Below are 27,393 nucleotides of genomic sequence, written 5' to 3' on the forward strand. Positions count from 1 at the left end.
TGTTTAAATATCTGTAAATCATTTGTATTTTTCTATAGTTTAGAAATAATATTTCTATATTATCTGCATTAGGCTATTAACTCCAAAGAGGCCAAGGATTAGATCCACAAATTGTTATAGAACTTAACTCATCTCATATGAAAATAGACTTTAAAATGCTTTTTGACACTGGTAACTATAAAATGAGAGCTGAGTATAAACTCATTCCTTGATTCTTAATTAATAGTCACACATTATTAAGTTAAATATAATTATTCCTGGATTTAATAATTCTAAATTGTGGAATTGAAATTATCTAAATCTTATTATAAATGTTAATTTTTTTTTCCTTGACAGATTTCTCCTGACCGTGCAATCCAAAGTAGAATCCTAGGTTATTCTTAGTTTACACTGTTCTTATTTCCCCATAGTAATCATCATGATTTTTAATTCTGTATTTGCTTACTTGTCTAATGTATGGCTCTTCCACTGCTCCATAAATTCCAGAAGAGCTTGAACCTATGGTCTGTCTGTAAAAACTGGGTATTTGCAGTGCCTGGCACAATGCAAATGTTATTAAATGAATGAGCATAAATATAATTGTATTTCCACAATTTTTGGATCTTGGTATAGTGGAAGGAGTGTCAGTCCAGAGCTGAAAGGGTTCTCACTCCGTCTCCATCACACATTTATTCTTTATGAGTCATTTTTTTCACTGTAAAATGAGAAATGGGAAAGGGAACTTGAAAAAATGCTAGTGGATGATCATTAATATTCCTTCAAGCAATTTTTTGTAGTGTGGGATAAATGTTATGGTTGCTTTTAAACAGTAATAACTAAACATTACATATTGATATTCTAATTTTTTTTTCATTTAAGTGGTACATGATCAGCATTGTCCACATTTACAATCGATGGAGGAACAGTGAAATTCGGTGTTATGTTAATGGACAGCTGGTGTCCTATGGTGATATGGCTTGGCATGTTAACACAAATGATGTAAGTTTTTATTTATCTGTATTTTAATGTATTTGAGTGTTTGATCTATCACTGTTTATAACATGAATTGAATAATAAAATAGTTTGGTAGAAACAATAGTTTTACTTTGAAATTTTTTTCTATTAAGTGAACTCTTGGTTTAATTTAGTATAATTAAATTGCTAAAAGATATGATTAATGATACAAAAAAAAAGGAAAATTGCTTGGCCAAATTATTATTAGGTCAAAAATATAAATGCAGTATTCTATTCTTTTCAGAATCTCAAGCATTAAAAGTTGTGTCTTATACCTTATTTTGATGGGAAAGCAAGACCTTAAACAGAATGAATAAGTATAACATGTGACTATTATTTACTAGATAAATGGTGATAAATACTGTGGAGAAAAACTAAGTGGGAACAAATATGGAAAGTGTAGGTATAGGGAAGGGAGAAGCCAGATGGTCCAGAGATGGTCTTAGTGAGAAGAGTGGAGGGAGAAAGCAATGTGAATATTTGGAGGAAATATCCCATTCAGTGGAAGCAGTGAGTGCAAAAGCTTTGAGGCAGAAGTAGAAAGTTTATCTTGGTTTTTACATTTTTTTTAAGTTTTTTTTTTTTTTAAAGACTCAAATAAAACAAAAATCAAAGAAGAATCTGTGATGAAATGAGTTAGGGATTGCGGAGTTTGAAATATTTACTGTCTGTTCCTTTACAGAAACAGTTTGCTTGTTCTGTCCTAGAAACTCATAGTTGGGTCACAGTCAATAAATATTTATGAGAATGATTTTTTTCAGAATTAGAATATTCACATGAAATTCTGCTTCATATTTGCCCTCCAAAGGGGACAGTCTTTTCTATTGCAGAGTGATTTTGTTGACTGTCATAACTCTGTAGTCATATTTAAAAAAAGAAAGGGAGAAAAGACTGATTTTTCACTTATTTGCAATAATATTCCAAGAAATGGAGGCCTGGACAATAACACATATACACACATACATTATGCAGTCAGTTCTTAATTTCCTATACTTTTAATTAAAGGTTGGGTATTTTATGAGGAGTCTCTTTCTTTCTACCTCATTCACAATTTTTTGGTTATTTTATTGAGGCACCAAAGGGATTCCATACATATATAATGTCTTGCTTATCATTATTCCGGTGTAGAATAACCTGTGAGGTTGGGAGAACTGAACTGAACAGTGACTGCTTTCACTGGTCTGGATAGGTGGGGCCACGTATTAAGTGAGATTTAAGAAGTAGAGGTGGGAAGGGTCTTGTTAAGTGCGGTTTCTTAGGTGCTGAACTCCCCAGATGGAGAGCACTGTACCATGTGCTTTAGTCAGGAGATTTTGGTGATTATTGTTTATCTGATGCTGCACAGTTCCTACTCATGTAAGAGAAGGAAGTGATTTTTCTTTGTGTCCTTAACTTAGTGTAGAGAAATGTATTCATAGTGGAGAAATAAGGTAGAATTTTTAAAATTCAGTCCAATGTGTTTATGGTTAAATTTGGAATAGTCATTATGTTGATTCAGATGACTATCTATGGACAATTACAAATAATTACAGTTTTAAAATTAATTTTACTTTTGTAAATAAATAGTTATAAGCCCTTTTGCTTTTAACTATAGAATTTGGAAAGTTGGTCAGGCGATTATAGAGTAGGTGGTTATTGTTTGTTTGCTTGCCCATAAATATGAAACATTTGACTGATTAACTTTCCCTAAAAAATCTTTAGTTGGTTTTTATTATTTAAATACTCCATAGAGTCTTAATTGTTGCTTTCTTCTGCTATTATTGTTATGCTTTGTGGTATTCCTGACAATTGAGGCACGTATCCTTAAATATTTTGTCATTACAAAATAAAACATTTGATTTTTTTATGACTTTTTAAAAATAGAGCTATGACAAGTGCTTTCTCGGATCTTCAGAAACTGCTGATGCAAATAGGGTATTCTGTGGTCAACTTGGTGCCGTGTATGTGTTCAGTGAAGCCCTCAACCCTGCACAGATATTTGCAATTCATCAGTTAGGACCTGGATATAAGGTAGTAAAACCATCTTATTATAAATTCTATGGAAAGTTTTAGGTGTGAAATGTGATACAATATAATATATAGTGATAGACATTCTTCAATGTGGTTTAAAAGTCATCTCTGTATTTTGGAACTGAGTTATTATTATATGTTTCATTTTGTTTCAAAGGTGCTTTTTCAGTTTTTAAGTATTTTCCCTTCATGAACTTCTTTTATTCTTTAGAATGTTTTCTAATGTTGAAGCTGTGGCTTTTCTTGACATAATTCTGAAATAATAAATTTTATAAAACCATATTGCTTAATGTGGTATTTGAAATCTCAAATTTTGAAATATATAAATTATATTATGAACATAACTTAAATAAATAAATAAAATTAAATAAATAAATAAATTCAAAACAACAACAACAACAAAAAAAACAGTTCAGGGAGGCCCCAGAAGCTTTAGGTTCATAAAAATTAAGTGATTTTTGTTTCTCTTGGTGGGGGAAAAATCTGCTTCCCTCTGTTACCTTTCATGAATTCATCCAACTGAAAAACACTCTTTTTTTTTTTTTTTTTTAAATCAATTGGTACCCTTTAACTGGTTTCTTTTACTTCTGAGGATGACAATTAGAATCCACAAATAATCTTTTAAAACCTACTATCCAGTTTACAAAATTTCTTGCTTAATTAATTCATTTTAAAAACATTCAACCTGACTTCTGATTTTGTCCATAATGGAATAACTGGTACTAGATGTGCCCTACCACTGTAAATCACTATGAAAATGGGCAAAATACACAAAGCATCCGTTTTTAGACATTTGTCAGTACACATAGCAGAGGCCCAATATCCTTTTTTTTTTTTTTTTTTTTTTTTTGCGGTACGCGGGCCTCTCACTGGTGTGGTCTCTGCCGTTGCAGAGCACAGGCTCCGGACGTGCAGGCTCAGCGGCCATGGCTCACGGGCCCAGCCAGTCCGCGGCATGTGGGATCTTCCCAGACCGGGGTACGAACCTGTGTCCCCTGCATCGGCAGGCGGACTCTCAACCACTGTGCCACCAGGGAAGCCCGGCCCAAGATCCTTGAGAGGAGGAAAACATTTTGAGATGAGCTTGTTAATCACCCCAGCTCTCTGGCTGGGGCTAATATTTTTATTGAGGCATAAAGGAGGTAGAAGCCAGGCATAGCCGGTTTGGCCTGCTGCTCTGAGGTACTGAAACAGCTGGAACTTGTGGGGCAGGGTATCGAAAAGGAGCAATCTCTTGGGATAGGGATAGAAGTCTTTGTCAGGGTTCCCGTGTTGAGATGCTGTGAGCCGTGGGAGGAAGATGTTACCAAGAGCAGAAGAGAGATCCCAGAGGTCACACAGTTGTTTGAGACTTTGGAGTATCGACCCAGTTAGAGAAGGTTTATGCCCACGTCCTCGGGTGCTCAGTAATTATTAAACAAATGAATGAGGGACTTCCTTGGTGGTCCAGTGGTTAAGACTCTGCCCTTCCACTGCAGGGGCATGGGTTTGATCCCTGGTCAGGGAACTAGGATCCCTCATGCCACATGGTGTGACCAAAACCAAAACCAAAACAAACGAATGACACTAGTAGTGTAGACAATTCAGGGGTTTCCTCTACTAGATTGTAATTATTCACACATTTTCCCCATCAAATCATTTCTAAAAAGTGTATCTTTTATCATTCTATGATATTGATTGCTTTTGCAATTTTTTTTTTTTTTTTTTTTTGCGGTATATGGGCCTCTCACTGTTGTGGCCTCTCCCATTGTGGAGCACAGGCTCCGGACGTGCAGGCTCAGTGGCCATGGCTCACGGGCCTAGCCACTCCATGGCATGTGGGATCTTCCCAGACTGGGACACGAACCCGTGTCCCCTGCATTGGCAGGCAGACTCTCAACCACTGCGCCACCAGGGAAGCCCTGCTTTTGCAATTTAATTTTTAAAACTTTCAACCTACCAAAATATCCATTCTTCTGTGCAACTACGTGCATGTTAAAAAAATATTTGGGGAGTTCCCTAGTGGCCTAGTGGTTAGGATTCCAGGCTTTCACTGCCGTGGCCCGGGTTCAGTCCCTGGTCAGGGAACTGAGATCCAGCAAGCTTCGTGGCGCAGCCAAAAAAAAAAAAACCAAAAACAAAAAAAATAACTTTTCTTATATTAGAAGAATGAGTTACATAAAATTACTTGATATTTGTAAATGATTGCTTAATTTGGTATAAGTAGTTTATTAACATTATGTTTAATATTTCTCTTAGATATTGGTTTGTATTAGTGATGTGTTTCTCTTGTTCAGTATTTGAAATATTGCAGTAATTATAGTGCTGGTACTTGGCACTTCTGCTAATGTGGTATATGTCATTGTTATAACTTTTTAAGATTTGATTGGTTGAGTCATTTTCAACTATGTTGAAGTCCTGACTTCACTTCTTGCATTGAAATACTCTATGTTAATCTATTTGCCCTTTGTTGGCATGCTTGTGACTGTAATCTTTTTTTTTTTTTTCCTCTACATTCTTTGTTATCAGGATCTGGTAATAATGATTGTAGGGCATGTGATTGAATAAAATTCAGTAATGTATTGAATAATTGTTATATTCAAGGAGCTGTTCTAAAGCTTTGGGGATTAAAAATGATTAAGCTTATACTTGATGAGAATAATTGTATCTGTAAATGTTGATAATGAAAAGTTGACATGTATACCACAGAAGAAACATAATGCAGATACTATTAACGTTTTGGGGAAGGATGATTAATTCCAGCTGCAGAAGATTTAGGAGCTCTTCATAGAGAAGGAAATTTTTCAGGGTTCTTGAAAAAAATAAATAATTGAGAGGGTGAGCAGGACGTGATGATAGAATGTGAGACAGTGGGCATGATTGAAGGGATAGAAGCAAGGGAGCGCAGGAGGTGTGCATGGATTGATCCGTAATCAGGCATGGCTTCATGGGAGAATACAGAGTAGATGGTGTAATGTATGGTAGAATGCGAGGCTGATTATCACAGGTTGAAACCAAGTTATTGAAAGTTTTGAATATCAAAACAATGAATTTGGATTTTCCAGTCATGTGGAATTATCAAAAAATTTGTAGCAAGAGAATGGTTTGATCCTATATATGTATTTTCCTTGAGTAGTTTGGAGATATTAAGAGTTTGAATGATTATTTTTTAATGAATTCAGATGGATTATTTATTCGTTTTGAGGAGAAAATCATTGTACAATGTACAAGTGGCAACATTCTCTTAATTATACATCAGGAAATATGATTCCTTGAGTATTGGAATGTCATTACTATGTTAATATCAGCATCATTTGTCACATAATGATTCTGGGGAAAGCAATAGCTTTTGTCAGATATATATTATTCTAACATAAATTCAGTGAAAAAATGGCTATATTCTTGACATTGGTGAAGTTTTCAGAGATTAGTGTTAGAAAAATAACATGCCCCTGCTCATATAACAATTAGATAAACTTAGTTTTTTTGAGTTTAGCAGTGTTGTGGCACATTTTCTCATATTTGTGTTAAGTAATTCTAGTTTGGGTAATTAAAGTTCTGCTCAATGAGACTTTGCCTCGTTAGCAACTATGTCAGTAATCTGAATTACACTGTCGTCAGTGCAATATGCCATTACCATAACATTTATGGTAAATGTTTTATGAGTACATTTAAGAAAAAAGTTAACAAAGAAAATGTATAATATTAAGTAGAAAAGGAAGTAGTGATAATAGCAGCTACCATTTTGCTTTAAAAGTACCAGGTATTGTTCATAGTGCTTTATTTATATTATTTTATGTATTGGGTGTGTGGCAGATGAGAGGCAGATAACTTGTGGGTGGTTATCTATAGGTGACAGAGTTGGGTTACAAACTCAAGTCTAACTGGTTTTGAAGTTATGGCTTTTAACTATATTGTACTGTACAGACAATACGGTATTTCTGTTTTTTTAAATTTTTTAAAGCTTTTTGTCCAGTTTTATTGAAATACAATTGATACATAACATTTCTTAGTTCAGGGTGTACAACATAATGATTTGATATGTGTATATATTGCAAAATGATTTATCACAATAAGGCTAATTAACAAATCCATCACCTCACAAAGTTACAATTTTTTGTGTGTGTTAAGAACTTTTAAAATATGCTTTCCTAGGAACTTTCAAATATAGTATTGTTAACTATAATCAACATGCTGTGTACTATATACCCATCATTTATTCATCTTATAACTAGAAGTGTGTACTTTTTGACCACATTCACCCATTTTTCCCACCCCCTCCCCCCTTGTCTCTGGCAATCACCAGTCTGTTCTCTGTTATCTAGAGCTCGATTTTTAGATTCCACAGATAAGCGATGTTTGTCCTTCTCTGACTTATTTCACTTGGCATAATGCCCTCAAGGTCCATCCATGTTGTTTCAAATTTCAAGATGTCCTTCTTTTTTTTATAGCTGAATACTTAATACCATCTTTTCTTTATTCATTCATCCATCAATGGATACTTAGTTTGCTTCCATGTCTTGGCTATTGTAAATAACTTTGCAGTGGACATGGAGGTGCATATATCTTTTTGAGTTAGTGTTCTTGTTTTCTTCAGATAAATATCCAGAAGTGGAATTGCTGTATCATATAGAAGTTTTGTTTTTAATTTTTTGAGGAACCTCCATACTTGTTTCCATAGTGGATGCAATAACTCACTCATCAACTCTTAATTGAGCTTTCAAAGAAAACAAAAATGGCTATGCAAGTCTTTACCCATGATGGGCTGTTTAACGGGTAGAATAAGTAAAATGTCAGAGGTTTAGCAATATATAACAATAGGTTAGAGTCAATTTGAAATTTGTAAGCTGCTCTTGAAGCTCCACTGGAAATTCTAGGTGGTATAGCGTGGTGAACTGTGAAAATTGTCTAATTGTAGGCATCAATTAAATATGGTTGCCTCCAGCATGAATTCTGGTTACAAGCAGAGACTTTGGTGTATCTAAATCTTTGAAAAGAATTTCAGATTTAAATTCTTCAAAATTTTAGATATAACAGTGTGTGTGGTCTAAAAACAATTTTCATCTACTTTTTTGTAAAGTCTGTTTTACTATCTATGTTATTTACCTGCATTCTTCTCCAAAGGGTTGGATGCTTATATCAGTAAATATATCAGTAAACAGTAAATACGACAGCTCTTCAGAATTAGGAAGTCGTGTTATTTGATGCCCTCTCACTTTGACATGTTAACAGACAATTTGAGGATTATATAACATATTTAACGTTTTTACATGCTTCCTTTTTAGAGAAATTCTGAAATACATTTATTTATACTTTTAATTTCTATTTCCTAGACATTTTGATACTAATACTAATAATTAGTTTTTGTTCTATAAGCCAGGGGTCCCTAACCCCTGGGCCACAGACCGGTAGCCGTCCGTGGCCTGTTAGGAACGCGGCCGCACAGCAGGAGGTGAGCGGCGGGCTAGTGAGTGAAGCTTTATCTGTATTTACAGCCGCTGCTCATCGCTCACATTACCGCCTGAGCTCCGCCTCCTGTCAGATCAGTGGGGGCATTAGATTCTCATAGGAGCAAGAACCCTACTGTGAACTGCGCATGCACATGCGAGGGATCTAGGCTGCGTGCTCTTTACGAGAATCTAATGCCTGATGATCTGAGGTGGAGCTGAGGCAGTGATGCTAGCGCTGGGGAGCGGCTGCAAATACAGATTATCATTAGCAGAGAGGTTTGACTGCACAGAGACCATAATAAATCAATTGCTTGCAGACTCATATCAAAACCCTATCAGTGAGTGGCAAGTGAAAACAAGCTCAGGGCTTCCACTGATTCTGCATTATGGTGAGTTGTATAATTATTTCATTATATATTACAATGTAGTAATAATAGAAATAAAATGCACAATAAATGTAATGCCGTTGAATTATCCTGAAACCATTCCCTGACCCCTGTTCCATGGAAAAATTGTCTTCCATGAAACTGGTCCCTAGTGCCAAAAAGGTTGGGGACCGCTGCCATAAGCATAGAACTTTATTTAGGAAAATAAATTCTTAAAATATAGATTTATTTTGAAAGCTCATAAAAGGAGAGTTAACATTACATTTTATGTTTTAAATTAATATGGAAGACTGTAATCTTAGCATATTTTAAGCAAGCAAGTAATCTAATTTGCCATGTTTTTGCTGGTGTCGCTTATATTTTAGGATACATTTTTAAATTTAAAATGCTTCATTATTAGTGAACACTGTAGCATGTTGTTTAGATTCACTATTTCATGCATTTCACTGTTGGGGCAAAAATTTGTGAGTAAACATTATTAATATGAATTCATGTTCGAAGAATGAATATCTGTTGCAGCTGAAAAGAATCAACCTATTAGCAATACCATATTTAAAGGATTCTTATTACACCAGCATAAAATCATCTAATGGGGCTATTTATATTTGATTTACTAATTGAAAAATAATTTTTGTATAAATTTGTCAGAAATGCCCATATTTTATTTTTAAAAATTACCAATAAGCAAAGTCTGTAATTAGGAAGCAAAATCTCCTCTAGGAAGCGGTGCTAAAATAAACAAAGCAAAACAAAAAAACCAAAAACTGTAGCATCAGAATAATCTGATCGTTGGATACATGCTTCATGAGTAAAATGTTTTATAAGATACTTGGGGATAGTGTTAGGATAGACCTACCTTATATTGACTTATGCTTCATAATGAACAATATTTCTGGTGAAGCCATTAGATATTTCCCACTGACCCTAGCTACAACAAAACAGTTGGAAAAGCAACAGTTAATGGATGATAATCAAGATATCTGAAGTATGCACACCCAGTTCAAACCTTTTTGTGTAATCTTAATTCTCCTACTCATGATCTCATCTTTAGTTTGCTATATAAATTTCTCTACAGAACTTCCTTTTTTCTTTTTACTTTTTTGACTTTTAAAAATTAAGATATAATTGATATGTAACATTATATTACTCTCAGGTGTACGACATGATGACTGGATATTTGAATATATTGCAACATGATCACCACAATAAGTCTAGTTAACATTCATCACCATACATAGTTACAAAATTTTTTTCTTGTAATGAGATCTTTTAAAATCTATTCTTTTAGCAACTTTCAAATATATCATACTGTATTGTTAACTATAATCACCATGCTCTGTATTACATTCCCATGATTTACTCATTTTATAACTGGAAGTTGGTACCTTTTGACCCCCTTCATCCATTTTGCCACCCCCCTCCTCCTTGTCTCTGGCAACCACCTATCTGTTCTCTGTATCTATGAGTTCATTGTTTTATTATTACTTTTTTTAGGTTCCACACACAAGTGGGATCATATGATATTTGTCTTTTTCTGTCTGACTTATTTCACTTTGCATAATGCCCTTAAGGTCCATGCATGTTGTTGTAAATGGCAAGATGTCATTCTTTTTTTTAATGGCTGAATAACATTTCAATGTACATATATACCACTTTTTCTTTGTTCATTCATTTATCTGTGGACATCCTTGCCATTCTCTGCATTTCTGTACATCCTCACGAACATTTGTCATCTCTTGTTTTTCTGATGATACCCATTCTAACAGGAGTGGGGTGATACGTCACTGTGGTTTTGATTCGCATTTCTCTGATGGTTAGTGATGTTGAGCACCTTTTCATGTACTTTTGGGCCATCTGTGTCTTATGTCTTTTTCAGAAAAATGTCTGTTCACATCTTCTGCACATTTCTTAAATGAATTGTTTCTTTGTTGTTGAGTTGTATGAGTTCTTTTTATATTTTATATATTAACCCCTTATTAGATACATGATTTGCAAATATTCTCTCCTAGTTGGTAGGTTTCCTTTTCATTTTGTTGATGGTTTCCTTTGTTGCTGTGCAGAAGCTTTGTAGTTTGATATAGTCCCACTTGTTAATTTTTGCTTTTGTTGCCTTTGCTTTTGATGTCAAATTAAAAAAAAATCCTTAGTTTAAGGTAGCTCTACTAAGCTAGAACATACGTTGCTCTTTTTCCAGTTGCTATTCCCATCATTTACACATTGCTTTTCTTAGTAAAATATCATCAACATAAGGAGGCATCACTTCTCTACTTGATTGTACTACAATTTGCTTTTGGGTTATCCACCTCCTGTAGTCTTTCATTATTTGGTCAGCTTCCCCTGTGTCTCGATGTTCTGTATACTCTTCCCCCAAATTCCCTCAGCTAAATAATTTTATTTCTATAAATTAACTCATTTGTTTTACTCCTCTAAAATAATTAATTGTGCTTTTGATCATTGGCTCACAAAATAAGTCAAAATTCTAACGTATTTGTGAAATCTTACTTTTAAAAGATTCAGTTAGAAACAAATGTTGGGATTGACATATACACACTACTATATATAAAATAGAGAACTAATAAGGACCTACAGTAGTATAGCTCAGGGAACTCTTCTCATTACTCTGTAGTAAGTCCCATACATACGAATGAGTTCCGTTCTGAGAGCTCTTTTGTAAGTCTGATTTGTTCATAAGTCCAACAAAGTTAGCCTAGTTACCCAGCTTACACAGTCGGTTATATAATACTGTACTGGAATAGGTTTATAATACTTTTCACACAAATAATACATAAAAAAACAAACACAAAAAATAAAGAAAACATTTTTAATCTTACAGTACAATACCTTGAAAAGTATAGTAGTACAGTACAACAGCAGACATACAGGGGCTGGCATCGAGTGATCAGGCAAGAAGAGTTACTGACTGGAGGAGGGAGATGGTAGAGCTGAAGGATCGTCAACAATAGGAGATGTTTGCTTCCGGACATCCTGGGCTTGAAATAAAGATACTGTACTACTGTACTCTATATGGTACTGTACAGTAAAGTACACAAAAGCACAACCACTTGTAGAGGATGCACCCACGTGACAATGTACGCCAGACATGTGAATTAACTTACGTGATTGGACATGTGAACACAGTTCACATCTTTGAAAGCTCACAACTTGAAGGTTCATATGTAGGGGACTTACTGCGATGACCTGTATGGGAAAAGAATCTACAAAAGAGCAGATGTAGGTATATGTATAACTGATTCACTTTGCTGTACAGCATAAACTAACACAACATTTTAAATCAAGTATACTCCAGTAAAAATTTTTAAAAATTAGCATCCAAAAAAACCCAAATTTTAAACATTTTGAGCATTTATGATTTTACTGAAATACATATTAAAATATTTATTTTACAGTACTAAGGCAACCAGTGATGAAGGCAGTCAGATGGATTTTATATTGCAGTATTATTACCTAATATAGTTAACTCATAATTTCATTAAAATTTTTTTTTTTTTTTTTTTTTTTTTTTTTTTTTTTGTGGTACGCGGGCCTCTCACTGTTGTGGCCTCTCCCGTTGCGGAGCACAGGCTCCGGACGCGCAGACTCAGCGGCCATGGCTCATGGGCCCAGCCGCTCCGCGGCATGTGGGATCTCCCCAGACCGGGGCACGAACCCGTGTCCCCTGCATCGGCAGGCCGACTCTCAACCACTGCGCCACCAGGGAAGCCCTAAAATATTTTTTAAAAGAAATTTTTGTTTCAATTTCCTATTGTAATTGTCATCTATTCTTTAGGGGTTTAACATGGCCACCGTGATTTTTTTGTGGAGTAGAATTGATATTCACTATCTTGATAAACTTTTTATAGTAAAGACATATTTTTGTGAATAAACATTTTTTTTTAGTCTCAAATGATAACCATTATAGCCATTTCTGTATTAGTAATTCATGTGCCAGCCATTACTTCCTTCTATAAATACTTTTGAAACTGTTAACAAGCAAAATTAAATTTATGTTATGAATTATTAAAGTAAAATCCTATTTACATTTAATATCATCTGGCTTTAAAATATTCTAATCAAATTATTTTATAAATAATCAAAAACTTAATAAAGATCAGCTTGTGCTTTGTGACCACCTAGAGCGGTGGAATAGGGAGGAAGGGTGGGAGGGAGACGCAAGAGGGAGAAGGTATGGGGATATATGTATATGTATAGCTGATTCACTTTGTTATATAGCAGAAGCTAACACCACTGTAAAGCAATTATACTCCAATAAAGATGTTATAAAAAAAATAAAATAAGATAAAAACATTCCACACACACACAGAAATACTTAATAAAATGAGAATATGAAGATCTGAGCATGTTTATTAGCATAATAAAACTTAACTCATAGAACTGAAGTGAGAATAACAAAATAATATAATACCACTGACTGGTGCATGACACATGGAAGGGTCACAACAAATTGTTTATTATGTTTCTCTTCTTTAAATGTTTAAAATGTTTCTCTTCTTTAAAACTTGAGAGTTTTATTATGTTGCATTTAAAGAGTGTTTAATTTAGTTTTGTTTTTTCAGAGCACCTTCAAGTTTAAATCTGAGAGTGATATTCATTTGGCAGAACATCATAAACAGGTTCTGTATGATGGGAAACTTGCAAGTAGTATCGCATTTACATATAACGCTAAGGCCACGGATGCTCAGCTGTGCCTGGAATCATCACCAAAGGAAAATGCATCAATTTTTGTGCATTCCCCACATGCTCTAATGCTCCAGGTGGGTGATTAGTAGCTTAGTCTTCATGTTCTCATCAGCACTGTGTCTTTATTTTACATATTAAACATTGCTCATCTAGAAATCTCCAGTTGCTCTTTGTTTTTCTTTTTTGGTTTTGTAGTTCTTTGAATGATGTTTTCGCCTTCTGCTTTTTTTTGGTAATATATTTTACCTTGGACTTGTCTCCTTAGTAGAAAATCTTTTTTTTCTGTTATATGTTCTATATCCTTTGAAGTAAAATCAGTGAATTAGCTAAATAGATAATTGCAGGTATTAAAAAATACTTTCCTTTAAGAATGTATAACTCCCTAACATTAAAATTGCCTGAGTGTCTTTACATCCATGAGTCTCTTATTCTAAAATATATTTTGATTTAGAACTTCATATTTTCTTTGTAAAAATATCTCAACTTAAGATTTCAAATTTAAGTGATTAGCAAAGATATTGCAAACTTTTATTTTACATGTGTATCGAAATTATATAATTTTGATTTTTAAATTTTAAAAATAGATTTAAAAATATCTATTTTATTTAATCTTCTTACAAAGTTGTTTGGAACAAGCAAATAGTGATAACATTATGCTTCAGAAAATGTAATAAACATTTTTGTTTTTGAACATAGGATGTAAAAGCTATAGTTACACATTCAATTCATAGTGCAATTCATTCTATTGGAGGGATTCAAGTGCTTTTCCCACTTTTTGCACAACTGGACAACCGGCAGCTCAATGACAGTCAAGTGGAAACAACTGTCTGGTAAGTTTTCTTTGAATATATAAGTTATGCCATTTTTTCCTCGCTTAGATTATGCATGGTGCACTTGGTGCTGTGTAAATGTATTATAATACTGGTTTTTATTCTTGAGGTGCTAATAAAAGTTTCTTTAGGATTAAGGCAGATATATATTTACACAATGTAAAAAAGCCTGACACTTAGATTTTTATAACCACAAAGGAGTGACTTCTTTGATAATAAATGAAGAATTCTTACTAGGTGTAGCATAGTGATTATAATATGAAGTTGAGGAAAAGTGTTAGTCCTGACCTTACCCTTTGCAAATGCCCATTGTTTGGATTGTCCGTGAAATCCTGTCAGATTAAATAAAATTACTAGGGTAAAGTTTATTCTCAAGAATAGTATTTAATAACACATAATTTATATCTTAAATATTGGTATTATTGTATAATGCTAGTGTCATAAGACTAGCACAATATTAAGTGATATTAGCTTTTTTTATATATAGATCATGTTTGAGAACCTAAATCTAACCAGTGGCATATCCATGTTTTATGTATTCAGGACCTTCTAATTAGATTGATTTCATGTGCAAATTTTATAGCTTCTCTTTTTTAAAATTAAAAAATACCTCATGTATCAAACTCTGATTTAATCTTAGAATCATATATGTCATAAGTTAAATCTGAATTTTAATGGCTATTTGTGTACATTGCTATGTTTGGAGAATTTAAAGGGAAAGTTATATAGGTAAACATTAATCTAGTTTATTAAATAGTAATATAGGAATGCTTCGTTAGTATGTACACATATACATGAGATTCTTTATCGATCATCCAATTTTGAATTTGTAGAAAAACTAGTGAATGAAGCTAAGATGGGAAAAATTTAAAGTCCATTGAAGTGTAACCTATGATTTTCTCCTATTAATTATTTAAATTAACTATTAACAAAATTCTGTCTTAGTGTTGCTAATAATATTATCCCTGTGTTGGGACCATCTTTATGTAAAGTATAAATATAAATGTGACCTGTACCTTTACAATAGTCAGCTGCCGTCCATGGGTCATGCTTCTTTTATATCAAGATAATGTAGAGGTTGGAGTTTTGAAGTGAAAAGGAATCTTGAGGCCACGTCCTGCTGAGATATTACTTTGTTATAAGGTCTTAAATACTTTTATTGGGAGGCAGATCAGCTTAGTGGAAAAGTGAAACATTTAAATTCCAGTCCTAATTTAAATTCAAAATGTTTTGCTCTTTGTCATCTAAGTGAACTAGTACACATTATGATCAGTAATTTTAAACCTAGTAAGTGCTGTGAAAAGAAGTTAGAGATGAAGTAGCAATTAGAAAACTCCATGTGTAATTTAAATATTTCATATGAATTAAGTCCATAATTATTTTAACCTGAAGTATAATGTTTTGCTTTGTGTAGAAAAATTAGAAAGATTATGCAGTTTGAGATGCCATAACTAAAATGATTATAATAATTTATATCATCATGAGTCGTTATTATAAAATCTTAGTGATAAAACCATGTTTACCTTGTTATCTGGTCCATTCATCCAAGGCACATGGTTATTTTTCATTGCCTGTCTTTAAAACTCATTTTACTGTTTATATTATATTTTGATATTTAAATTGTATTTATTTCATCATGGAGATAAAAGGCAGTGGAAGGGATCAGCTTTCTGATTTTGATTTTGATTTGTTTGTTTTTAGTTCTTTTGTATCATTCATGTTAATTTTTCCATGTAATAACTAACTTTTTCAGTGATATATGTGTTCTTAGTTTATGGCCAATAGAAAACATATAATAAGAAGTGTACCACTTTCCTTTTCAGTAATAATACATACCCAATTTCAACCCTACCCTGTGATTCACTTATGTGCTTCTTTGAATTCTTATCTAATACTTTTTCATTAATTGTTTCAAAGCCCTTGATGTCTGAGGTTGGCTCTTCAGTGGACAATTGTGTGTATCAGTCATTCAGTCTCTTGTTATATTTAGTTTTGAGGGCCACCATTTTGGTGGTGATACTGTCTCAGTTTTTAAAATGTTAAAGGCAGATTTTTAAACGGGACGTCCCCCTCTACTTGAAGAACACAAATTCTTAGCTTTAGGGCAATGGTTGATAGAATTTCTTATTTTCTGGCTATATCTTAAATTCATATACATGAATGAGAACTTAAAATAGGATATGTTATCTTATTTTTAGTTAGTTTTAAACTCTTCTAGATGGATGAGAATATTTGAACTTTAAAAATCTTGGACAAAATTTTATGTACCTTTTCTGGAAAATCTTTTTGTATAATAAATACATGCCCCAGGGCCTCCCTGGTGGCGCAGTGGTTGAGAGTCCGCCTGCCGATGCAGGGGATACGGGTTCGTGCCCCGGTCTGGGAGGATCCCATATGCCGCGGAGCGGCTGGGCCCGTGAGCCATGGCCGCTGGGCCTGCGCATCCGGAGCCTGTGCTCCGCAACGGGGGAGGCCACAACAGTGAGAGGCCCGCATACCGCAAAAAAAAAAAAAAATAAATAAAATAAATACATGCCCCAAATTGCAATATTATCTAATTCTTGATTACTTTTGGCAGAAATTGAGCTGAACTCTAAAATAAGCTAATTCTTTGTGTTTCAAGCTAAAGCGTCTTAGTTTCCATACACTTCCCTCCACTCAGTAGTCCCTGTTTATGAAACTTTTTATTGGTCATATAAGCCTCACCTCTGTTGGCACTACTTTATTGTTGTTCTAATCATTGATGAGTTTTACTGTATATAGGGGGCATAATATTAAAATAATTTATTGAAGGAATAATCTTATCTTCTGGAGCCTTTAAAAATAGGCTTTATTTGTGCAGGAGGAATTTTGTGGCTTTGTTTTATCTTGAAAGCTACATGTTATAGTTGTTATATGTGTGGACTTTCAAGTCAGACAGACTTGGCTTCAAATCCCTTGTTTACTATTTATTATTTGCACAACTTTGAGTGTTATTAACTATTTTGTGTTTCAGTTTCTACCATTATAATAGAATAATATAGAATATTACATATATATATATAGAATAATAATAGCTCACTGGATTTTTTAAATTAAATGCAATAAAATGTAGATTGACATACATGCTGGTTTTGTTATTATGATGACAATGGGTTAGGTAATCTAGATTAACTCTAATACTACAGTTTTATATTTTAAAATATATATCATCAATCATAGAGACTGATTGTTATAATAGGGGCCGTGTTACTTTATATTTGAAATGTTCTACCAATAATGTTATTTATAATGGAGAATTACTTATTTAAGTTATGAAGTAGGACTTATATTTTGAATTTCAGTTGTAGTGATGAAAACTGATTGTGAACCATCTATCTATTTTCTAGATATAGTGGTTTAAAACTGAGGAATGTGTTAACTCAACTTTTGAAGTCAGTACCAAGTTAAAAAAAAAAGCTTTCAAGGGTTTAAGATGATTTTTCTTTAGCTGGATTTTGTAGCTACCCCATTAGTATTTAAATCTCCAGGAATAACACTTTTTATTGCTTTTTCTTTTAACATGTAGTTTAGCCTTTGTGAAACAAACGAACAAAAAATGAACCACAAAAGGAATAAATGTTATTGAACTGAGTTAAATAGCTTGTGGCAACACATACAGTATTTTTAATGTAATTTTGTTTTGAATAAGTAAATAATGCCAATATGTAGTTGTTATAGTGATTTCAGACTATTCATAATGATTCTCAAGCACCATGATCATCTTGACTAATTCTGCCAAGTGATGAAAGCTGTTTGGAAGTTTTGTCATTCCTCAGGGATTAAAACTATTTTATATTGGACTGGTCGATCGATCCCATTCTGTCCAGCGATCATTGAGAGCAATAATTAAACAAATTACCTTTCACTAGACATTTAGTAAATATTTATTTAATGTATAAATATGAACAAATGCTTAATAAATGATTTCAAGAAGTATAACTCCAATCTTGAAATAGTCATAGCTTTTGCATTTTGTGTTTAGGAATGACTCATTGAATTAGAAATTTCATTTTCCTTTGATTTGGATGATAATATACATTGACTGTAAATGTCCTGTCTTTCTCTGACTTGGCCCCAAAACCCCTTTTGTTTGAGTGTGTGTTTCTAAATTCTATAGATCATAGAAAACAAAACAAATCTTCCTCATTTGTTTGACTTAGGAAGAATGTGCTTTGAAAAAAATATGTTTTCTGGCACAAGGTATAAATAGGTTTTTATATATCAAAGGATTAAAAATACACTGAGAGTAGTTCTCAAGCCTTCTTTTGGTGTCAGACTGAGGCTCAACCTAGTGTCCTATTATGTACTCTCTGTTCTTAGGTGATGGGGCTATCTGAGTGTATGTAGTAGTAGCACAAGGCATTTACTGAGTACTTACTGTGTGCCAGTAGCTGTTTGTAATCCTATTACCTCATTTTATCCTGTTCTGCTGGTGAGAGAGATAAAAACTGAGTACCTTGTTGAAGGTCACAGAGATTTAAGTGGTAGATTAGGACCAGAATTCTAATTCTGAGAGCCTGATTCCAGAGCTCTCACTCTGAACTACCATGATTAACTCTGAGAATCACCTTTGCAAGCTATGGAATGATTTTAATACTGTAATGCCAACTTTATCTGATAGTAGTATGAATTAAAATAAGATAGAATATATAAACTGTGCATCACAGCGAGTGTCTGGTACATAGTAGGCACTTAATGAGTTTTCTTTATTTCCTCAGTAAATATTAGATTGTCCATTGATATGATGCAATTTTGTATTATTAAAATGTGTTTTTAATGCTGTTTTAACTCTGATAAATTTGATAAATTAAAAGTCAACCACAAGTGATCATTTAAATTAATTCTTGTAATTGCATAAATATGTTTCTCAGGAAAGTATTCTTTTTGTTTCTAGTTATAATACAGGCTGTTTGATAGACTGCTTGATGGAATGTAAGCTATAAAAAATTTAGAAAATCCCATAAAGCATTTATGTCAATGATCCTATAATTAAGAATCCTCTTGTAATGTTAATATTATGACTCATTAATTAGTTTTGTGGGCTTAAATCCAGATTTCTTCCTAAAAGCTATCTTTCTAGCCAAAGTTATTCCAGTAACTATCTTGAATTTTATAGCCTTTTTAATAATTAAATTTTCATTATAAAGTCCTGATTAGCACCACTGTCATTTGTAAACCAACACAATTACCTGGAAATTCCAGCATTTCAGTGTCTAACAGCCCAAATTTCCCCTTACACTTCAAAGTGACATAAAAATCCTTTGTCTGTGTTTTCTGATTTTTAGTTCAGGGAAAAGTGACTATTATACAGCTAATGTCAAAAATTTCTACATATTTTCACCGAACTGACATAAAAAATGAAATGTGACTGCTTTTTGTAGGCTGAAGAAGTGAAATTAGTACTTGTTTGTAATGATTGTCTCCCTTGTGGAGGTTGTTGTTTGTATATGTAGAATATAATTATTATTAGTTTGGTTTCCAGAAGTATTTAAACATTTAAAAATACATATCTGTAGAATCATGTTCTCCTTATTTTCTTTATGTTTTTCGGGAAAATGTACATCTGTCACTTCTTTACATGCATATTTGCTATTTTGCCCTTTTTTTTAAGTTTACAAAATTAGTAATGAAAGTATTCTTTGACATGAAACAGACACAGAAAGTATATTTGACATATGTATACCACTACTTCTATTAAAGGAGGAAAACCAAATAATAATTTTTTTAGTGAGGTTTAACTAGAGTAAAATGCAATGTATATTGAATTCACTGTGCAAATAAATCCATAAATAAAAATTAAAATACAGTATTCTGCCTGAAACATAGGGAAATTATAGTATAGTGTTCAAATAGCTTTCTCTTCTTTGTCAGCCAAGTTCTTTTTACTCCATGGATCCTTTACAGAAGATATCTGATAATAAAGTTTATGGTACATCTGACAATTTAATGAGTTTGTTAGCTGTCAACAAAAAAGGACATTTTGTTTCTTGTAAACTTATGACTTCTGATTCATTGACTTTCCAAATAAGCTATTTTTTATAGTCCATTTTAAAGTGTTTTTCATAATAAGTGATTGCTTTTCTACAAAAATTCCTCCATAAAAAGTTTCCTTTAAATTTAGTGAAATCTGTTTTTAATGCTATATTAGTTTGTGCTGTTTCAATTTTCAACACATAATTTTGCTCTGTGCATTTTCCCTGCCATAAAGGAAGGCTTCTGCTTTATCTTTGACCAAAAACAAACAAACAAACAAGGCATTGTTTTGGCAAAAGGGTAACTACAAATTATTAGTTGCAGGAATTTGGGCAACCATGGACACATCTTTACTGAATTTGTTGCCTTAATTTTCCTCTAGTTTGCATATCAACATTCTCTGTCCTTAAATATTTTAATGATACTTTGTAACTGAAGGTGTTGTTATTTTATGCATGGAATAGCATTTATTTCTTTAACTCTTCTATGTCTTTACGTTGCTTTTGAAAATAATAAGGTAAATTGCTTCATTTATTTTGTTTTTATGATATTCATACAGTCTAAATCTGAAATAAGTATTATTTGCATTTATGAGGAACATTGCCATATGCCCGAATATTCACAGTTCATCCTCAGAAGCTCAGAATATTTCTGATGGGAATTGGGTATAAATCCCCCAAGTGTTTATGCTCTCTTCCCTTTCTCTTCCCTGAATGCAGTGAGTGGAATCTTCAATAAAAGAATTAATAAGGCATCATCAGGAAATTCTAGTTAATTTAGTATGGTAATTTTTTGAAAGTTTTTTTTTTTTTGATGTGGACCATTTAAAAAGTCTTTATTGAATTTGGTACAATATTGCTTCTGTTTTATGTTTTGGTTTTTTGGCCATGAGGCATGTGGGATCTTAGCTCCCCAACCAGGGATCGAACCCACACCCCTGCATTGGAAGGGGAAGTCTTAACTACTGGACTGGCAGGGAAGTCCCTAGTATTATAATTTTACTGGCCTTTATTTATTTTATTTTGTTTCTGGGTTTATGGTCTTACTACCTAGCTGGACAACACCCAGAGCATTTTCTGTCGCAGCCTTCTATTTAGGCTCATATACCCAAACTCAAACTCAACCTTCTCCAAATAAAAACTCATAACTTTCTCTTCTGCACATTTTCTATCACTTTTGACATTCTTTTTATTTTTAAATTTTTTAATTAATTTTTATTTTTGTTGAAGACTTTATTTTTTAGAGCAGTTTTAGGTTTGCAATAAAATGGAAAGGAATAAATAGATTTTTCATATACTCCCCCTCTTCACACATACATATCCTCCCCTATTATCAACATCACTCACCAGAATCATATATTTTTTAAACAAGGATGAACATAAATCAGTAGATCATAATCACTTAAAGTCCATAGTTAAGAGTTCACTCTTCATATCATACTTTTTATAAGTTTGGACAAAAGTATAATGCCATATATCCATCATTATAATATCATAAAAAATATGTTCACATCCCTAAATATATTTTGTGTTCTACCCTTTCACACTGCCCCCAGGCAACCACTGATCTTTTTATTGTCTCCATAATTTTGCCTTTTCAAGAATGTCATATAGCTGAAATCATACAGAATGCAGCTGTTTCAGATTGTCTCCTTTCACTCAGTAATACGCAATTAAAGTGCCTCCATGTCTTTTCATGGCTTGATAGCTCATTTCTTTTTAGCGCTGAATAATATATATTCTAATATCTAAATGTACCAGTTTATTTTTCCATTCACCTACTGAAGGACATCTTGGTTGCTTCCAAGTTTTGGCAATTAAGAATAAAGCTTCTATAAATACCTGTGTGCATGTTTTTGTGTGGATATAAGTTTTCAACTCCTTTGGGTAGATACAGAGTAGCATGATTGCTGGCTGGATTATATGGTAAAAGTATGTTGAGTTCTGTAAGAAACCCCCAAACTGTCTTCCAAAGTGGCTGTACCATTTTCATTCCCAGCAGCAGTGAATGAACTAATAGATTATTAGTTTCTTGTCAGTTATTTCAGATTTTCTACATAGACAGTCATGCTGTTTGTAACCAAAGACAGTTTTATGTCTTCTTTCCCAATCTGTATGTATTTTATCACACTACCAAGGACTTTCAGTGTCATGTTGAAAAGGAGTGGTGAGAGGGGACATCCTTGCTTTGTATCTGATCTTAGTGAGAAAACTTTGAGTTTTTCATCATTAAGTATGACGTTAGCTGTAGGTTTTTTATATAGTCTTTATCAAGTTGAGAAAGTTCCCGTTTGTTCCTAGTTTCCCAAGAGTTTTTTATCATGAGTGGCTGTCGGATTGTGTCAAATGCTTTTTCTTCATCTGTAGATGTGAAAGTGATTTTTCTTTTTTAGCCTATTGCTATCTTGAGCCAGCCTTGCATACTTCGGATAAATCCCATTTGGTTGTGGAGTATAATTCTTTTTGTCTTGTTTGGATTCAATTTGCCCATGTTTTGTTGAGGATTTTCGCATGTCTGTTCATGGGAGATATTGGTCTGTAGTCTTCTTTACTTACTATGTCTTTGTCTAGTTTTGGTATGAGTGATGCTGTCTTCATAGAATGAATTAGGAAAGTAGTTCCTCTGCTTCTGTCCTCTGAAAGAGATGTAGGGAATTGGTATAATTTCTTCCGTAAATGTTTGGTAGAATTCACCAGTGAACCCATCTGGGCCTGGTGATTTCTGCTTATTAATTATTGATTCAATTTCTTTAATAGATGTAGGTATATTCAAAATGTCTATTTCTTCTTGTGTGACTTTTGGCAGGCGATGTCTTTCAAGGACTGTTTCTTTTCACCTAGATTTCCAAATCTGTGGGCATAGAATTGCTCACAGTGTCCTTTATTATTCTTTTAATTTCCATGGGATATGTAGTTATGTCTCTTCTTTCAATTCTAATATTAGTATTTCCATCTTCTCCTTTTTTTTCTTTGTTAGTCTGGCCTAGAGGCTTATCAATTTTATTAATCTTTTTAAAGAGCCAGCTTTTGTTTTCATTGACTTTTTCTATTGATTTCCTGTTTTCCGTTTCTTTGATTTATACTCTGGTTCTTATTATTTCTTTTTGCTGCTTACTTTAGATGGCATTTACTCTTCTTTTTCTAGTTTCCTAAGGTGAAAATTTAGATGAATGACTATTAGATTTTATATATATATATATATATATATATATATATTTTTTTTTTTTTTTTTTTTTCATTATAGAGGTCTGAGCATCCAATTCCAATATGTGGAGGCATGGCTTTCCCCCCATACCACCAAAGATTCTCTGTGACACCAGCTGGGTATCCTATCATTTAACTCAATTCTGACACTCAAATCTGACGTAGCATCAGATCCCACAGGTTAAGGGCTCAATCTCACAAGACTGGCCCTCTTCACTTTAGATGCCAGTTGTAAGTCCAGGTTATCACCTGTGCTTCTTTTTTTTTTTTTTTTTTTTTTTTTTTTTTTTTTTAATTAATTAATTTATTTATTGCTGTGTTGGGTCTTCGTTTCTGTGTGAGGGCTTTCTCTAGTTGTGGCAAGCGGGGGCCACTCTTCATCGCGGTGCGCGGGCCTCTCACTGTCACAGCCTCTCCCGCTGCGGAGCACAGGCTCCAGACACACAGGCTCAGTAGCCGTGGCCCACGGGCCCAGCCGCCCCGCGGCACGCGGGATCCCCCCAGACCAGGGCCCGAACCCGTGTCCCCTGCATCGGCAGGCAGACTCTCAACCACCGCGCCACCGGGAAGCCCTCACCTGTGCTTCTGAACAACTGACTGTAGATGGTAGGTTCCAGTAACCTCCTCCTTGGACTGCAGGTGATAGTTGCAAGTCCAGGTCGTTACTGGTACTTCCTTTTTTTTTTTTTTTTTTTTTTTTTGCCGTACATGGGCCTCTCACTGTTGTGGCCTTTCCCGTTGCGGAGCCCAGGCTCCGGACACACAGGCTCAACGGCCATGGGCCTCTCACTGTTGTGGCCTTTCCCGTTGCGGAGCCCAGGCTCCGGACACACAGGCTCAACGGCCATGGCTCACGGGCCCAGCCGCTCCGTGGCATGTGGGATCCTCCCGGACCGGGGCACGAACCCGCGTCCCCTGCATCGGCAGGCGGACTCTCAACCACTGCGCCACCAGGGAAGCCCTGTTACTGGTACTTCTGACTGACTGGATATAAACCAGAGGTTCCCGCCACCCCCTTGGGTTCAATTACTTTGCTAGAGTAGCTCACAGAGCTTAGGGAAACATTTTACTTACTGCATTACTAGTTTATTATAAAAGGATGATGAAGGATACAGATGAACATCCAAATAGAAGAGATTCATAGGGCAAGGTATGGGGAGAGGGCTTGGAGCTTCCATTCCCTCTGCAGGTATGCCACCCTTCTAGTACCTCCATATATTCACAGACTGGGAAGCTCTCCCAACCCTGTGTTTTTTTTTTTAATGGTGGCGTCATTGCATTCACATGACTGATTAAATCAATGACCGTTGGTGATTGAACTCAATCTCCAGCCCTTCTCCCCTCTCTCCCTGGAGGTAGGTGGGTGGTAGGTGGTGGGCTGGACTGAAAGTTCCAACCCCCTAATTATATGGTTGGCTGTGTTGGCAACTAGCTCTCATCCTTAAATGAGTTCCAAAAGCCACTTCATTAACATGACAGAAGACACTTTTTATTACTGCCATCCCTTAGGAAATTTCAAGGGAGCTAGCTCTGCAAGACCTCTGTGCCAAAAATGAGGACCAAGAACAAATGCTTATTTCTTATTATAAATCACAATATCACAACATTCAGTGCTCTAAATTTCCCAGTAATCATTGATTTCATTTTATTCCACAGATTTTGATAAGTTGTATTTTCATTTTCATTTCATTCAAAATATTTTTAATATCTCTTGAGATTTCTTCTTTGACCCATGTGTTATTTAGAAGTGCACCGTTTAATGTTCACATTGTGGGATTTTCCGGTTGTCTTTCTGTTACTGATTTCTAGCTAATTCCATTGTGATCTGAGAGTAGATATTGTGTGATTTCCACTATTTTAAATTTGTTAGATGTGGTTTATGGCCCAGAATGTTGTCTAGCTTAGTGAATGGTCTATGCAAGCTTGAGAAGAACATTTATTCTAATGTGGTTGAGTGAAGTAGTGTATAGATGCCCATTATCTCCAGCTGTTTGTTGGTGTTGTTGAGTTCAACTATGTCCTAACAGATTTTCTAACCCCTGTAGCTGTCCATTTCTGAGAGAGGGATGTTGAAATCTCCAGCTATGATAGTGATTTCATCTATATCTCCTTACTGTTGTAGCAGTTTTTGCTTCACATAATTTTATGTTCTGTTGTTAAGTATATGTGCTTTAGGTATTGGTATCTTCTTGGAAAATTGACTCCTTTATCATTGTGTAATGCTGTTCTTAATCTCTGATACTTTCCTTGCTTTGAAGTCTTCTCTGTCCAAAATTAAAGTAGGTACTCCTACTTTTGTTTGTTTGATTTTTGTCAAAGGTGCAAAAGCTGTGTAAGGGAGGAAGGATAGTTGTATGCTAAAATGAACCTCAACCTCTACCTCATTAAAAATTAACTCAAATATCAGCTGTAGAGGTAAGATATAAAACTACAGAACTTTCAGAAGAAAACATAGGAGAAAATCTCTGCAACCTAGGCTATGCAAAGGCATTTTAGACATGACCTTAAAAGTGTGATGCATACAAGGAAAAAATTGATAAATTTGATATTGGCTTCATCAAAGTTAAATTTAACCTTTTACTCTGAAAAAGAAACAATGAAAAGACATTTTACAGATTGGAGGAAGATGATAGAAAATCACTTATTTGACAAAGGACTTATATCAAGACTACATTTAAAACTCTCAAACACTAGTAGTAAGAAAGCATGAAATCCAATTTTTAAAAATGTGCAAAAGACTTGAGCAGATACTTCACCAAAGAAGGCATAAGGATGTCAAAATTGCACATGAAAAGATGTTCAACATCATTAACCAATTTATTTAAAACACTATGAGATGTAACTACACAGTTAGTAGAAAGGCCAAAATTAAAAAAAAAAATACTCATGATGCCAAGTGCTGGTAAGGATGAGGAGCAACTGGAGCCTATTACTGGTGGGACTGGCAAATGGCACAGCCATTCTGTCAGTTTGGCAGTTTGTTATGAAGTTAAACATATACTTACCATATTAATTCAGCCTTTCTACTCCTGGATTTGTATTTGTGAGAAATGAATGAAAACTGTTCACACAGAAACCTTTATGGGAATGTTTACAGTAGTCCTATTTATAATTGCTATAAACTAGATACAGCTCACATATACTCATTAGGTAGTCTATTTATTCAAGGGGATACTATTCATCAATTAAAAGAACAGTATTGATTCTTGATGTATGCAACTACTTAGATGAATCTCAAGAGACAGTATGTTGCAGTCAAGAAGAACATATTAAGAAGATTACATACTGTATGACTATCTATATGACATTCTTGAAAAGTCAAAACTGTATCCATATAAGAGATAAGTAGTTACCCAAGGTTGTTTTGGCTGTTGAGAGAGTGTGACTGCGAGGGTATAAAGGGATAGGATAAATGAGTTTTTTGTGTGTGATGGAACTCATCTTATCTTGATTGTGGTGGGGTTATACAAATCTATATGTCTAACATTCTCAGAATTACATACACATACAAACACACACAAAGAAAAGAAGTAAAAAAGTTGGTTTTACTACATGATTATTTTTAAAATGAAATTAATTATGAAAAGGATAGAAAATTCCTGGATGTATATGAAGCCTAAGTATCAAATAATTATTTCATCTTTTTGTGTAGCTAGCTATTTTAATATTTATTTCATTTATTTATTTTTTTGGTAATTTCAGCACTTCTAAGGTGTATTTTTAATCCTGCTTTTATAGAATAGTCTGAGGCTTGGCTGAAAGTAGACCCAACACCAGGAGAAGGGACTATTTGGCCTCCCTGCTGTACATGTTTTGATCTTGAAGGGCATTAGAGTATGCATATATAGTT

At 34.1% G+C, this 27,393-nt stretch overlaps 1 protein-coding gene across 4 annotated transcripts in view; it reads left to right on the forward strand.

Moving 5' to 3' along the window:
• NBEA (neurobeachin) overlaps positions 1 to 27,393 on the forward strand; it is a 612,123-nt gene that overhangs the window by 84,299 nt on the left and 500,431 nt on the right. For all 4 annotated transcript variants that reach the window (XM_082602053.1, XM_082602054.1, XM_082602055.1 and 1 more), the window contains exons 7-10: positions 859 to 978; positions 2,857 to 3,003; positions 13,393 to 13,590; positions 14,213 to 14,346. In XM_082602053.1, the coding sequence (XP_082458179.1) occupies positions 859 to 978; positions 2,857 to 3,003; positions 13,393 to 13,590; positions 14,213 to 14,346 (599 nt within the window). The remainder of the gene's footprint in view (positions 1 to 858; positions 979 to 2,856; positions 3,004 to 13,392; positions 13,591 to 14,212; positions 14,347 to 27,393) is intronic.

This window comes from Mesoplodon mirus (genome assembly GCF_964341445.2).
Source record: "Mesoplodon mirus genome assembly, chromosome: 17".
In the NCBI taxonomy this organism is placed as follows: Eukaryota; Metazoa; Chordata; class Mammalia; order Artiodactyla; family Ziphiidae; genus Mesoplodon; species Mesoplodon mirus.